Genomic DNA, 15,745 nt, shown 5'->3' with positions numbered 1-15,745 from the left:
GTCGTTGGCCAGCCCTGCTGTGCTGCTGTCGTACGGTGCTGCTGTCAGAGGGGAGGGATAGCTCAGGGGTTCGAGCATTGGCCCGCTAAACCCAGGGTTGTGAGTTCAATCCTTGAGGGGGCCATGTAGGGATCTGGGGCAAAAATTGGGGGATTTGTCCTGCTTTGAGCAGGGGGTGGGACTAGCTGACCTCCTGAGGTCCCTTCCAACCCTGATGTTCTATGATTCACCTGCTCTCTGTCCCTTTGTTACAGGCAGCCCTGGCAGAGAGCAACTTCCCCCTCCTGAACAGCCCCACCATGATCAACACCAGCTCCACCAGCGGCATGCTGCACATCGGCCACGACGACGTGAGCAGCACCGTGGAACAAGTCAACGGCAGCAGCAGCCCCCGGCTTTCCCCGCAGCAGTACAGGTGAGCGGCGGTTCCTGGGTGCTTTCCGGCCACAGCCGTGGACGCCACCGGAGGAAGGTGGGAACGCAAAGCTGGGGGAAGGGGAGACATCGGAAGCTTTTATGAAACTCCGTAAGCCAAGAGGACAGGGCGGAGCAGGGAGTGGATCAATAGGGGCCCATGCCGCAGAACTCGGTGTTGGAATGCCTGCGTGCAGGAGGGATCAGGGGTAAGGTTTTGCTTTGGATTCATTTCTGCAGTTAATGAGCAGAGCCAGGATCCTAGCGTAGAGCTTTGAGGGACTTCAAGTGAACGTAGGGCTGGTGAGCGGTGCCGGATTGACAGCTCTGGACACTGAAGGCCTCTGGCCGTCCACAGAGCTCATTCAGCCCGGGCAATGGCAGTGCATGCTTCTCTCTGCTCCTGGGTCTCTTCCCCGGCTGGGAGGGGCACCTGTTCTGGATGGGGGAGATGAGCCTTCGTGTCAAAGGGTGCCAATTGTGGGGGTTTTAGGGTGTTGCCAGCTCATCTCATACAGGCCATGGAACAATAGTTGGAGGGTAACCACCTTTGGTCACAGCAGTGACTGCCGGAGGCTAAACAGGCCCTATCCCTCATCCCCCAAACCATCTCACTCCCTCAGCACAGGCTTTAAGCTTCAACTCCCCTTGTCTCCCTTCAGCCATCAAGTCCACGTGAAGGAAGAACCTGCCGAGGCGGAGGACGACAGCAGGCCCATCTCTCTCATGGCTACCACCAATCAGAATGTGACGATCCCAGAGGACAGGGACCTGGAGGAGGAGCTGCCGGTGGAAGACTTGTCTTAAAGGCTCTCCCTCCTCACCTAGGGGCAAGCACTTCGCCCCTACCCCCCACCCCAGGCGGAGACCAAGCATCGGCTCCCATCTCCTCAAGGTGACCTTCGGCGTTAACCTGACAAAGCAAAAAGGGTTTCTTCGGTGCAACCTGTTGCTGAAGGCACGTCCCTCCTCCCCCAGACCCTCTCAGCCCTGTCCCGGTGACTCTTAACAGACTCCCACAATGGGGGACGTGCAGAGAAACAAAAAAAACAATCCCTCTCCCTTTGGTTAGTGATTGGTGAACGAGGATGGTAGGTTGTTTCTGTCCGAAAATTTCTCCTTATTCCCTCGCCCCGTTTTCCAACTTCATGGCAAAAGGAAGGCACCTCCTGTCACGTTGGTTTTCTCGGTATTTTGGTGGGTCTCAGTCCATGCTCTGGGCTTTTCCAGTGGTGACGGGACTATTCTGTTCCATGCGAGGTTCTCCCCAAGCAACGTTCCACGCAGTGGAGGCAACGTCCAAGCTACACCCCTCCGTGAACGTTCCCCCCCACCCCACCGCCCCTTTGGAAAAAATCATCTGTGATGCCAGGAACCCACCAGTCATTCTCCCCCTCAGTGGGCTTTGCACTAGGAGAAACTTTTCACCTCACAGATGCCACCTGCAGATATCCACCCGGTGGCTGGCCTGGAAGTTCCACTCGTCCCCATCTTGGTTCCTTTCCTGGCTATGGAGGAAAAGAACCGGTTGTGTCCATAGGAGCCTGAGCTTGGCGTAACCTTACGCAGCCGCATCACGCTGCTGCCTCGAGCGGGTCTTCCCGCCAAATGCTAAACCACTTGGAGAACAGAATAGCCAACCTGGGTTTATCTCCCTCCTTCCCGACGCCTGTTCCCTCTCTGCCCTGCTCTACAGTGGCATGGTAGCATCATGGTGGCGGTCCACTTTACCCAGACAAACGCAAACACTCCACAGCAGGGGCGGATACTCTGCCCTTGAGTTTTGTTCCCCTTGGCAATGAAGAAAGGACATCTCTCCCGCTCCGTCTCGTGTGGTGGAAATGTTGGAAGGACAGCAGCAGGGCCCGGGCATCAGAGATCGAAACGAGGGCCGAATGCCAGTTTGAATTCAGGAAAAGACTTGAGCCCTTCTCTGCCGAACAACGTATCTGGTTCCTTCTCCTCCTCCCAGCTCCCCTTCCGTCCCCATTCTGTGTCGATGAAAAGTTCTCATGGGGTGAAACACTGAGCAGGGTCTGTGCCTGCTTTGTGAAGCCTCCCTCTTCCCTTCCCAAGGGCAGGGCATTTAAGGAAAGGGCGGTGAAAGGAAGAGTCATCCCCTGGTCCATCCTGGCTTGGGTTGTCGCGTGTGCTGGTTTGTATTAGTGAAGCTGAGCGGGACAAGACAGCGGAATCAAAAGGAGCGGGCGTGGGGACTGGCTCGGCTCTATGAGTCAAAACAGGAGCTCGGCCACCTGAGCTAACCGGGACAATCCTAAAGCAATACGTACTGACAGGTAGCCATGGGGCCCTTCTTCCGCTGTGGTCAGACAGAGCCGAGCTGGACCCAGGCACTTGGCTCCAGTTAGCCCACTGGCTTGGACAGTGGGCAGCCTGCAGTCCCGCCACCCTCGCCTTGTCAGAGACCTGGGACAAGAGCCATGGTGAACTGGGCACAAGCTGTTTTTTGTCAAGACAGGAAGATACCAAAAGATTTTTAGGGATAGAAGGTCCATAGTTCCGGTGAACAGACGGTATTAATGCCAAAAAAAAAAGAAAAAAAAATCCAAACACCAAACCCCTTCTCTCCCCCTTGATTTTTGTCGGTTGGTTATTTGTGTATTTGTTACCTCACGTCACACTGCCCAAGGGCTTTTCTCTTTGCAGAAAGCAGCAAACTTCCAAAGGTTCCTCTGTCCAGCCTCCCGGATGGGACATTGCTACCCACCCCCCAGCACCAATGAGACTTTGGCAAGCTGAACTGTCTGGTTATAGGATTGGATCCTGTTTGGGGAGTGTTGGGAGATGGAGGCAGGTGGGTGTGTTTTTTGAGAGGGTTTAGTCTCCTGGTGCATCTCCAGAGCAGACCTGCTTCTCCTCTGGGACTTTCTCCAAGCTCTTTCAGACCAGTGGATTTACCCCGAGGAGCTTATCTCAGCAAAGGAGCTTGTCACCAAAGCCAGCACAGTACCCCTGTCCGGTTCTTGCCTCACCTCAGCCTTTCTCTCCCTCACACCCAACCCTCCCCTCCCCTCCCCTCCATCTCCTAAAGGCAAATTGCAGAAGCCAAGCTGAATGCAGAATTAAGTGCAGCTCCAGACACCCAATGGCTCCTACTGATGCAGGCCACAAGCGGCAGTTGGCATGGCAACGCACGTTTTAACGTGTTCTAAAGTTCCTCTCGGTGCCGGTTCTCCTACACTCTCCTGTCGCAGACACCATGTGCCATTGAGGGACATCACAGAATTATGCATTCTGGGTGATCATGGGACCCAGCTGCTCACAGTTTGGATCTAGATCCAAGCTTGCCCAAAATCTCCCCTCACCATGCTCTGCCCCGCGAATAACCTCTCCCACTCCAGCATGTCTGGATGGAGCTAAAACCCTGGCCTGCTCTTTATATCCCCATTTCAAAAATCGGCAGGGTATAATTGAAAGTGATTTCTCTGTTGAATCAATCCTCTCTCACACCCAACCCTGCTCCAGGGGCTTGTGGCGAATAACTCGGTGCTCCTTGTAACTCGGTTTTTGTCTCGCTTTGCAGTCTTTCCCCTTTAAGAATGCAAGATGGAGTCATAGTTCACGAGGGATGTGCCCTCAGCCTGGGGCAAGCGGGGTCAGGGCTGGGGAGGATGCTGGGGGATTGACAAGGATCACATGAAGGAAATGGGTTGGACATAACTATACCTCCCTCTCCATCCCCATTTCCCCTCTCCCTCCTCCCCCCGGCTCCTTAATGGCAGCTGGTGCTTTCGGATCCCCCCTTCTCCACCCACTCGCAAGCTTTTAGCTGGGATCCCTCCAGACGGGCCCCATGCAGAGTATCCACTCCTGTATGATGTAATTCAAATACAAAGCACCCGAGGCAGCATGCACAGAAATGGACACACGGTAACTTAAGAATATACGACAATCCCTTCTCTATAGCCTGATTCCCCACTCCAGGCCCCTGTCTTCTGCTGAGGTAGGTGGGTAGCCGTTGGCGCTCGGTCCCTCTGTACAGCCCAGGCTGAATCGTTCCAGAAGAGGCCTCCAGATTAGGTGTCACAAATCCTTCCGTCTATCTGTCCTTCCTGTTAAATCCCTTTAGAGTCTCCTTCCACCAGCAGCTGGGACCCAGAATTCCCTGCCCTCTCTGCTGCCTAATAGAGCAACTGCTGACCATCCAATCAAGCAAAAAGGATGAATCCCTTCCCAGAACCAGTCAGGGTGATTCCAGTATTGACCAGAGGGGTCATTGGAGAGTGACACTAGTAATTCCCACCCACTGTATTCCCTGCCCATCCATGAGCAAGGGACCAGATGAGAGTTTAGAACTTGGATCCCCATGCTTTGCTGTTGCTGCTCTTGGAGATCCTAAAATGGGAAAGTGCTATCTAACTGCCATGTGTTATCTGCTTCACACCATTGGCCCCGCTTTTTAAAAGCACTTGTTGAGCATCAGCCTGTAGATAACCCAGCTTTTTGGTCAACTTTGCACTCCCGCTCCCAGGTTTTCAAAGTCGTGAATGGCTATTTAAGATCAGCGAGCAGCTGGATTCCCCACAGTAACCTACGAAAATTATCCACCTCGCACCAGAATCTCCCTTCTTCTTACCCTCTCTGTTAAATTCTGTGTCACAGAAACCTATGTTCTGACTGCTTTACAATGGAGATGTATCCAGTCTAGACAAAGTCTGGGGCAGGGGAGTGAAAACCAGTCTTTTATTCTTGCAGCTGGAATTCATGGAAGAAATGCCACAGTCCCAGGTCAGAATTGCAGCTGGCATTCCCCAGAGCCCACACTAGATGTCTCCTCAAACAGACGAGTTTCCCCCCATTCCACAGCTTCCCAGTCACATCTCTCTGAAACTGCAGAGAGATTGGGAAGTTCTGTCTGGGGGCGTAAAGGGGGAGAAGATGCCTTACAAAGAAAGAATCCTTCACACCTGTGGGGAAAGTAAAGAGTGGGAGGGGCAATTCCAGAAGGGTGGCAGCTAATGGAAGAAGGCAGTAGAATTCCTAATACCAGTCAGTCTCCAGCTACTTGTTTGGAGACCTCCAGGCAGACTAATAGCCATGCGAAGCAAGCTTGATCCCCAGGCCTCCCCCCTTGTAAAAATACAAAGGTGACCATGTTTGATAGACAACCTGCTGATGAAGTGTAGAAACTGAGAATAAAACCTCAGCTCCCCTTCCAGGCTTCTCTGCATTCCTTCGGGCACAATTCCATTCCAGAGATAGCTAGGGAATAGGGACCTTTGAGAAGCTAACTAGGTTCCCCCACACACACACCTGGCCTATCCTCTTCAGCTTGAGATCGCTCTTAAATCCCTCCCCAGCTCCCTGTACAGGCTGTTTTGCAATTGGCGTAACTGTTGACCAAAGACTTTTTCCTGGGCCAGAAGCATAAACCAAAACTTTTCCTTTTAACTTCTTTTGTGTGTGTGTACACGTTCACTTTGCTCTGTCCCATCTGCCAGCCAAAAAAGAGAGGCCCGCAGAGCTTTTTCCCTTTCCATGACTTTGACTTTTAAGTTATTGTTTTAAACCAAAGTTTACAGGTGCTGTATGTACATTTTTACGCAGGTAGACCGGAATTGTGCATTACTGCTGTATTTCTGTGTTCTCGACAAAGGGTGTGCTAGAAGGGCTTGGGGATGGCTCCCATTTCATCTGTCTCCAGGGAGCCATCTCTTGCTATTGTCTCACGTCTCTGACCCTTGTCTGTTATAGATCTTTGTAACCCCCTCATTTCAACCCCAAACCCCTCAGCGGTTGCCTTTGCTGCATACATCCAGATTTTCCCTGGGAATTTTGCTTCATTTTTGGGGACACTTCTTTTATTTCAAAAAGGGCTTATTGTTTCCCCTTTATTTTGTATCCCCCAAAGTATTAGGGATCCTTTCTCTCTCTTTCTTTGCTCTCTAGCAGAGATTCCCGTTTGCTTTGGGCAGCCAGTTTGGCCGAGAGCTCATTGTAGCTTCTCTTGAGGATGCGGCGAGCATTGTCAGTACTTGAGATACTTCAGAGCAGTGCGAGCCCAGGTCCATGAGACACGCTGCTGTTCCGCTCGGAATGTGTCCCGCATTGGATGCGTTGGCCGGTTGGTTCCTTTGTAAACTGATCGCACCAGGTTTGGGAGCTTAAACTTCAGCACTGTTTTCTTCCGGAGTTTCTCTCTCTGCCACCGCGGTTGTTTTATTGTCCTTTCAAGCTGAAACCGTATTCCTGGCGCGGTCACCTCTGTCTTTACTTGTTCTCGTTTTTATTTAATATTTTGCCTGGTACAATATCCATTGTGTGCACTGGGCACCCACAGCTGGTTCTGCGGGGCCCAGTGCAGACGTGGGTGTATTAATATGGTGGCTCTTGGTACTGTGCAGTCAGGGTGGTGAGGATTTGACCTGTAACCATCCCCACTCGAGGGAGTCCTTTCTCTTTCAAAGTAGAATTGTCTCTGTTTAAACCAAAGCCTCTGCCACTCTGAGTTTGTTCACCTCGAGCGGGTTAAACCAAAGGCTAAGGGAACATGCCAATCCTTGGGGGATAGCGCTAACCTCGCAAGCCAGTCAGGAGAGGTTTGGGCAAGGATGGATTTGTTGTGCTCACGGCCGCACTCTAAAGCAGCAATGCCTGACCGTTGCCCAGCGGAGTGGGGTGCATTGACATCTTGTCAGGAGCAGTAGGACCTGATCCAAAGCCCATTGAAGCGAATAGGAAAAGCCCCATTAATTTAAACAGGCTTTGGATGAGACCCTTCATGTGACTAAAATGGAAGCAGGCTCCAGTCACTTTCAATATGCAGAGGTATACCTGGAGACCACAGGTCCCAGCATGCATTGCTGCATCTCAAGCCAGGCTGCCTGGCCCCACCATGAAAGTCTAAATAGGGCTTATCTCTAGCATCAAGTCAGACCCCATATCTAACCATTTCTTAGGGTCCTGATCCTGCTTTTTTTGACATCAATGGGAACCCTTCCACTGTCCTTAATAAGAGCAGGATCAGACCTTTAATGGGGTTTGCGCTGGGAAATATCACCCGTGCAGGTATTCCCAGTAAGGCTACTAAGCATTGTGACAGGCCACGGAGACATTCTATCAAATGCTCATTTCCGAGGGTGATCCTTGGCCAGCTGCCGGCCCAGTGCCAGAGAGGCTCTTCCTCCTCTGCAACTGACTGTAGCTTTAAAACAGCACATCAAGGGTTTAAAAAAAAAAATCCTCTAACTGCCTCAGAGACAGAAGTTGGTATTTTGTGTGTGTGAGAAAGAGCGAGAGAGAGTGTGAGTGAGTGTAAAATCCCTGCTTGGGCTCTCCTGAGAAATCCGCTTGCATGGACAGCACATGGTGGGACATCTTTGTGAGGAGTCAGAAGAGGCCGTTGTATGACCTGGGGAAAACCTACCCCGAAAGCGGATGTGTTTCTGTGAACGCGAGGCATTTTTTCCCAGCTCCGGCAGAACAATCTTTCCTTTCTTTTTCCTTTGTTTGTTTGCTTTTATTTTAAATAGTCGCTCATTGGGGAGATGTGGTTATCTTGCCTCATCTCATAGCGTTGTCTGAGTCTCACATCACTCCCTGTAACATTTGGATGTGTCACCAACGCAGTACTATCCCGGCGGAGCAAAGATGCCCTGGAACAAGCATGACTTTTGATGTTTCTCCAAGGAGCAGATGTTGCATCTGGGTCTGCGCCCCAACCTCTGTGTCACAAGGAAATTAACAAGGTTTCACATGACCTCATGGGTTTGCCTGCACAGATCAAGTGGCAAGATCTAGCCTCCAAACAGGCTCTTGTGTTCATTAAGCTGTAGACTAAGAGATTTCCTGTCTCCTAGCTCCCTATAGGTGTGGCCTGCTTCAGAATCTCAAGTTGCAATTGGATTTTAAAAAGCCATGTCTCTATCATGGGCTGCACATTTGGTGGCTAAGAGTTGTGGCTTTCATGCCACCTTCATCGAAATGTGAGCGTGTTCCTTAAAGAGTTGCTGTCAAGAATGTTCCCACGTATGGATTCCAGTGAGTCTAATTAGTCTGTCCCCGTCCCTTCTCCCCTCCCCCTTTTAATGATTAAATTTTGAAAGGGAGTTTCAAAATCTGGTACCTTTTTTCATCATTGATGCTGTTCGTATATTGATATTGGCTCTTCATTCAGCTTGGTGGGTGAAACTGGCCTGCTCCCTTTTTTACTTTCTGTTTATGGTCCATTTCACTTTCTTGTGCTCTTTGAACTTTTTCTCCCCAAAATAATTGTATGAAAATAGTTTTGAGGCTCTGTTTAGTGAAATTCCAAACCCCCCTTGAAAAAAGCACACCTGAAACTGGCTGGCACTAAACTACATGCCAGTTTCCACTCGATATTTAGGATATGATGATTTTTCAAGGCATGGAGCACTCTGAAAACGCTCTATCTGGAGCCGGTGGGAGCTGCAGTGCCCCTGAAAATCGGATCTGGAATTGAACAAAGAGGGGCTTCCCAACTGAGATGCCCAATGCCAACAAAGATGGGAATTCCTAGAACAGATGCATCCACCTTATGGTTTGTCTGCCCCGAGAAACTGCATCATGTTAGAACATGTTAACTAACATGACTTAGCGCTCAGGTAGGCAAAGAGTCAGTGGACCTATGTGGATGTACGCCATCTGATGATGTGGCCCAACGTCTTTTTGTCTACATTGCAGATGCTGAAATTGGTTACAGTGGTGTAAATCCAGAGTAACTCCAGTAAAGTCTGCACAGTTACACCAGCGTGAGTGACAACCCTGTGGGCTTAATCTCATGTTAGCTCTAATAAAATGTGGTGGTTTTTTTTCAGCGTAGACAAAGCTGTAGCAGAAATTACTTTGGGGGTGGACAACACTCTTCCTTAACAGACCCATATCAAGCTATAGAAATGGGGCAAAATGTGATCCCGTATTCTTGGGAATAAACACCCACCCAAAGATGTGTGCACAGAACAGGGACACACCCTGTCCAATGTATCTGCGACACAATGGGTACCAAAGCTGTAATTTCCGAGATCACCATTGTCTATCTCCTGGCACTGTCCTTGTGTTACAGCCTTGCCAAAGCATTAGCCTGATCCTGAAAGTTGGTAGGCCCGTGGCACGTTGCCACCTCATTCTAGATAAGCCAAAAAAGTACAATTTCATTATTATTACTTTAGTAGTTTGATGATGTTACTTAAAAACAAACAAACAAAAAACCACTGTATGCAAAACACACATACGCAGCTGCCCGTAGGATGCACACAAGTACTGTTACCAAAAAGCAACTGGCTTGTGCTGCTTTTTTCTCTGCTCGTCAACCATAATGTGTGTCCTTGTATGTTGTTATGCCATGATCTGGCTCAGAAGAGCACTATATAAATTATATATAAATATATATAAATATAAAGGGTTTTTTAAACTCTGTGCAGGTTTGGAATATCCTACAGCTCCAAGCTCTCCTGTTTTTCGTTTGTCCCAATCGTTCAAGCAACATTAAGTGTTTGTGTCACATTAAATGTGTCCAGTTTGATACTCAGGGGTAATTTTATTTCATTCTCTTACCCCTCATTGCCTGGCCTAGCCTTTTCCCAGAGTTGTGTATAATTAAGGTACAATAAATACCACACAAACCTTCTCTTGCGTTTCACCCAAACGACGTACAGTACTTAAGTGGGGGTGGTTTCTTTTCACCCATTGAATTTTTAAAATTCGATGTCCGTTACCTCAAAACACGGTCAATGCAGGGGTGGGAGGGTTAAAGGACCAAACGCAAGTGTGTGTCTGTATATATTGAGAGAGATATATACTGGTTTTAAACTTACTACCATGAGTTTTTTCTGTTGTTGGTTCCTTTTTCTCTAATGGCATTATTCTGGGCAGGGAAGAGCCCAGAAAGTTTAGAACCCCTTTCTGTAAATTAGGGCACTCTTCTGGTATCTCTCATTGGTTTTGCTTGGAGATTATTCCATTTTTCCATGTTGTCTTGGGTTTTATTTTTTTGGGTTTTTTATGTGACTAGCTTGTAGTGGTAGAGTGGTGAGGGGGCAGAGCAACCAGTGCAAGACAGGAACTGGGCTCCCTGGTCTAACCATTGCCAGTCGTTGTTTACTGGGAATTAGAGGAGGTGGAAGGGAGGACAGAGACAGCTGAAGTTTAATTCAACCAAAGGTCTTTTGTTTACATAAATATCTAGTGTCACTCTTTTTTTTTTTTTTAAAATGTTTTATGTTCTTGGAAGCTTTTAAAAAATAAGAGCTGGGACCCAGCTGTGGGATTTTGCCCCCTGGATTCTGACTGACCCCAAAGTTCCAGGATACTCGGAATGAGGATTCAGTTTGTTGTAAACGTAGGCACCATCTGCAAAATAGGGACCTCCGCTGGGCGTTGAGATTTGGAACACCCCAAGGCGGGGTTAGATCTGCAGGGGTTGGTCACACGTAGCAGAAATGGGGTCACCCTCTGCCTTTACACGTGAGAAACCTGGGCTGGCCAAAGGGGACTGGCAGCTCAGCCCTTCCCCCAACCCTTTTAGAATTTCTGCCGAACTTGTAACAGAAGAACCATTAGCCAGTTGTCCTGTCATCCTTCCCCATTTTCCCCCTCCACAACAGCCAGAGCTCTGCCTCTCTGATCTTTGCGCAACCCTGGCAATAGTCTTCCAAACCTCTCGCTGAATCTCAGGTGGCGGGAACACCCAAAAACCAATGACTAGTGACTTCTAATCAGTGTCAGCTTAGCCATTCTGCACAAGCCATGGAGCCAGGCCCTGATGTGGCTTGTTGGTCTCAGTGGGTGGATGGAGGAGGGAGCATGGGTCTGCTGACTTGACCTGACCTCAGTTTGCACTTGTAGTACCCTCCATGGCCATTGCACGTCCTCGTTCTAAGCACGCTCCGTTGCAAAGGGACTTTGTTCTCCCTGGTCACAATCCCTAGCCTTTGGAAAAGGTGGCGTTGTTGCATAAGGAGAAAACCACCCCTGCTTTCCAAGTTTCACCCAAACTACGGTTCCAGCTGCCTGCTCAGCTCCCCGCGATTCAGACCGTGAAGCCTGCATTCCTCTTTGCTCTTGGTTCGAAGGAAAGTCAGGGGTGTGTCTGGGGGGTGGATTTAGACCTGCAGTGATGGTAACTTTATTATTTCCTCCTCCTCGGCGTTGGTCAGTGGGATGATATGAGATGGGGGAGGGGACAGGGAAGGTGGCGGGCGGATGTGCATAAACCTTGACTCCTTCCTCTCCCGCTGTCCCCATCCCTGCCATATGCCCGTGCTGTATAAAGGAAATAGCATTGCTGTGTATTTGTACTCTGAACTTCCGTGTGTCTGCTTTGGCAGACGGTAAACCCTTGTACAGTAGATCTAGCTGCATGTAATCTGTATGGACAACGGCATTATAAAATGCAATAAAATAAATTACCTATGCTGACGTATTGGCTGTGCTTTTTGTGGGGCGGGGGGAACGTTCTTACCTTCTTGGTGTTTACAGGGGTTTCGGGCTATTTGGGGTTGGATGCCCGGAGCAGTGCCTTTAAAAACACACGTAACGGGTAGTCGCCTCCGCTGTTGAACACGCCAGACAATGCGCACATGCCAGACAATTGCCAGACAGATGTGAGTGTTTTTAACAGAATTCCCCATCCCTAGTCCAGCTGCATGACAGAACCGGAGCGGTTCGAAATGGGCAAAGAGTGATTGCGTCATCCAGCCCATTGCTGTGGGGAATCATGATTTTTTTTATATTATTGTAAGGCCTGGGAACCCCAATCATGGCCCAGGACCTCCTTGTGCTAGATGCTGTACAAACAGAACGATGTCCCGACTAGTTTTGGTTTTGGGGCTCCCACCACTCTTACTAGCACGATTCCTCCTTGGCCTGTTGCGAGGGCCCTACTAAATTCACAGTCCATTTTGGTCAATTTCCCAATTTTAAAAATCATAAATTTCATAGTTTCAGTTCTTTAAATCTGAAATGTCACGGTGTTGTAATTGTAGGGGTCCTGACCCAAAAAGGAGTTTGGGGGTGGGGGTGGGGGTCACGAGGTTATTGGGGAGGGGGAGGGTTTGCAGAACTGCTACCCTTCCTTCTGTTCTGCTACCTTCAGAGCTGGGCATCCAGCCAACAGCCATCACTCTCCAGCCACCCAGCTCTGTAGGCAGCGCAGAAGTAAGAATGGCAATACTGGGATACCCCCACACACACACACTAAAATAATCTTGTGACCCCCTTGCAACTCCCTTTTGGGCCAGAAACCCCAATCTGAGAGATGCTGGTCTCCCCTGTGAAATCTGGATAGTATAGGATAAAAGCGCACAAAAGATCAGATTTCATGGGGGAAGAGCAGATTTCACAGTCTATGGCGTTTTTGTCATGGCTGTGAATTTGGTAGGGCCCTACACATCTCCCAGTTAAAGTTCCTCCTGATATATTGTATTACAGTAGCACCTAGAGACCAGGGTCCTGCTGTGCCAGGTGTACAAACATATAACAAAGAGACTGGCCATGCCCCAAACAGCTTCCATCCCAAGTATGAGATGAGAAACAACAGGTAGGTACAACAGACAGAGCAGTGAGAGATTGGAATTGCCCACACGGGTATCAGCTGGAGTCCCCACACAGCATGAAGTACCTGCCAATCTCCGCAGCCGGGCTCTTGCCAATCCTAGCCTTGCTCCATGGCCCCCTAGCAGAGGACACTGTTGGGCTTAGCCACCCAGCCCTTATTTCCCATGACACCTGACGAGCAGGGATGGAGGAGAAAAAATGAATCCCACTTGTTTCATTCAATGAATCAAAATCCACTCCGTCTTTAAAAACGGTAAGGAAGGGGGAGGAGGGGGTCAGAACGTATCCTTTAAGCCATCGACAGCGATGATTGTCACCACTGTAGCTGAGCAGACTTTGCCTTGCAGAGGAAAAGTGACCCAAGACTACAACAATAAACTTCCCCCAAGGAACTACACCCCAGATCCCCAAAGATACTTGGGCCATTAATATCAGTGGCAGTTGGGAGCCTAGATACCTTTGAGGATTTGGGTTGAAGGCCCATTACAAACCTCCCACTGTCAGTGCAAGGTGCGCGTCTTTGACCTTGCTTTCTCGACGCACATGTTGTGCAAGGTTTGCGTATGTGTGTGTGTTTTTAAAACCATCTAAAACAGGAGGGGATGAGCGACCGAAGGTGATTGCTGTTAGTCGCCTTGCTCAAGATGCCACTGGAAGGTGCTCATGCTACGCAGACGAGCATGCTGAAATTTGATTATAAAAATCATTTTAAACCTCCAGCTTTGAATCCGCAGTGTATGTTTGTTACCGGGCAACCTGCCTGTCATGCCTTAACACCAAAATAACCCTATTCTTAAAGGAGCAGCGTCACTTCACTGATCTACCAACAGCCATGGGAAAAGCACAGCAATATAAAACGAGGGAGGGGACCCTTCTCACTTCTCCTCCCAACACACCAGAAAACTGTTTAGGGGGCGTTTTCCCCTAGCACTTGGGCTCCTAACTCCTATTAGAAGTTAATGAGAGTTGGGCACCCAATTCCAAAAATTTCAGAGGTTTGATGACAAAATGGCAGGAATTTTTTTCTGCCCTTTTTTTTTTTTTTTTTTTTTTTTTTTAAGCAGCCCTGCTATGAAAGCATCTTCATCAATGGTGGGGCATTTCTGGAAACGGAATAACATTTCTAATAAACTCTTTTCGTTTTTGTGGGGGTGGCCGGAGTTCAGATAAGCTAAGAACGAACCCAAACCAACCTTCAGTTCACCCTTAAACTTGACCCAAAACTTTATCAGAGTTTGGAAAAGTTTGGTTCACGCTCCCCCCCCACCTTATTTTTAAAGATGGAATCCCAGAAGACAGAGCTGGAAAAGATCCGATCAGTTACTTCATGCCTCTGCTCATGTGGAATTGTTCCCTACAGTACATTTTTCTTAGTGATCTGTTCAATCTAGGGGCCAAATTTCCAGTGGCTCAGCACGGACAAACTGGGATGAATTTTCAAAAGAGCTCAACTCCCACTGAGGCTGTGAAGCAAGGGTCAGAATTCCAAAAGCACCCAGCACTGAACAAGCTGAGCTCTTTGAAACCCTGCGTGCAAATGGAAAAGTTTTAAGCAATGGGGCTTCCACCACTTCCCCACGGGGAGCCCGTCCCACAGCTGAATTCGCTCTTGGGAATTTTTGCCTAATGTGGAACTGTTTCCTTTTCTGAATTTTGTCCAATGAGCCGTGCTTACACCCCACTGCTTGCACCAAGATAACAATTTCCCATCAGTGTTTAGACCTGTCCACTATTAGGAAACTGTTCTGACTTCTTCCCCATTCAGTTGACCTTTAGCCAAGCTGTGTCTATTCAGCTCTTTAAATCCTTCCTCCTAAATCCATGCCGCCAGCCCAATGGTTGTTTTTAGTGCTCTTTGAACTCTCGCCAATATCTTCCTGTTGGTGCCTGGAACTGAACGCAGTATTTCAGGTGCCATTACTAGACCTGTTCACCATGGATCCCTCGGTTCAAACACACACAAGCTTTCCTAAACAAGTGTCCTATGTGGCCACAGACCTGTTAAACAATTTAGACTCAGCCCAGCCTCGCATTGGGTCCCGCCTCCATGTGTACCATTCAGATCATGCGCAAGGTGAAGGGGGGCTCTTCGCTCCATACAGACTGTCAGTTGTGGGAAATGTACGGCTTGGATTGATTTAACGCTTGGAGAAAGAGCTTTTTAACTGTCAAACCATAAACCTTTTCCTGAGACGTGAAAGCTCTTTTTGTCTGATTGCTAAACTAGTGTCCGGCTCAAGAAGGAGACTGGTGTACAACCTCCCTCCCAGCACCTGGGCCAGAATGAAACCAGGTGCTGGCAAAATGGCAACAGGAGGCCCCCAGCTCCCCTCTCTCTATCTTAGATGCCCTTCGGACTTCAAGATCTCATTTGACCACTGCATCGTGAAAGACCAAGGTTCTGCCTGCGTGGATGTTCAAATACTCTCTGCCCCTTGGGATGGACTTTCAGAAACACTCAGTATGGCTCTAATTCTGCTCCTGTTGAAACCAGTGGAAGTTTGAACCATTGACTTCCATGGGAGCAGAGCTGGGCCAGTGTTGACTGCCTGTGATAATCCCAAACCATATGTACAAATACAGGGTTTGCCCCTGTACCCTTAACCAAAATCTCTTCCCCCCCCCCCCGCCATTTTTATCCAGCCTGTTATTCACGGGCTGCCCTGCACCCCAATGGTGGCTGTGTTTTAGTGACTGAGCAGCACTTTGGGAGGAAGGGCAAATAGGATTATTGCTTTTTGACCCCAAGAAAGAAAAGTTAGACTTTGGCTCAGAGCACAAAATAGAGAAGTTGGTT

At 49.0% G+C, this 15,745-nt stretch overlaps 1 protein-coding gene across 6 annotated transcripts in view; it reads left to right on the top strand.

The window, feature by feature from the left end:
- FOXP4 (forkhead box P4) overlaps nt 1–11,811 on the top strand; it is a 142,187-nt gene extending 130,376 nt beyond the window's left edge. For all 6 annotated transcript variants that reach the window (XM_078849758.1, XM_073319692.2, XM_073319691.2 and 3 more), the window contains 2 exons: nt 255–415; nt 1,077–11,811. In XM_078849758.1, coding sequence (XP_078705884.1) covers nt 255–415; nt 1,077–1,221 — 306 coding nt within the window. In that variant the 3' untranslated portion in view covers nt 1,222–11,811. The remainder of the gene's footprint in view (nt 1–254; nt 416–1,076) is intronic.
- The last annotated feature ends 3,934 nt before the right edge of the window (nt 11,812–15,745 follow it).

Source organism: Lepidochelys kempii, chromosome 21 (genome assembly GCF_965140285.1).
Source record: "Lepidochelys kempii isolate rLepKem1 chromosome 21, rLepKem1.hap1, whole genome shotgun sequence".
NCBI lineage: Eukaryota > Metazoa > Chordata > Testudines > Cheloniidae > Lepidochelys > Lepidochelys kempii.
Note: the sequence above shows the minus strand (reverse complement) of the source record. Positions and strands in the feature narration are given on the sequence as shown.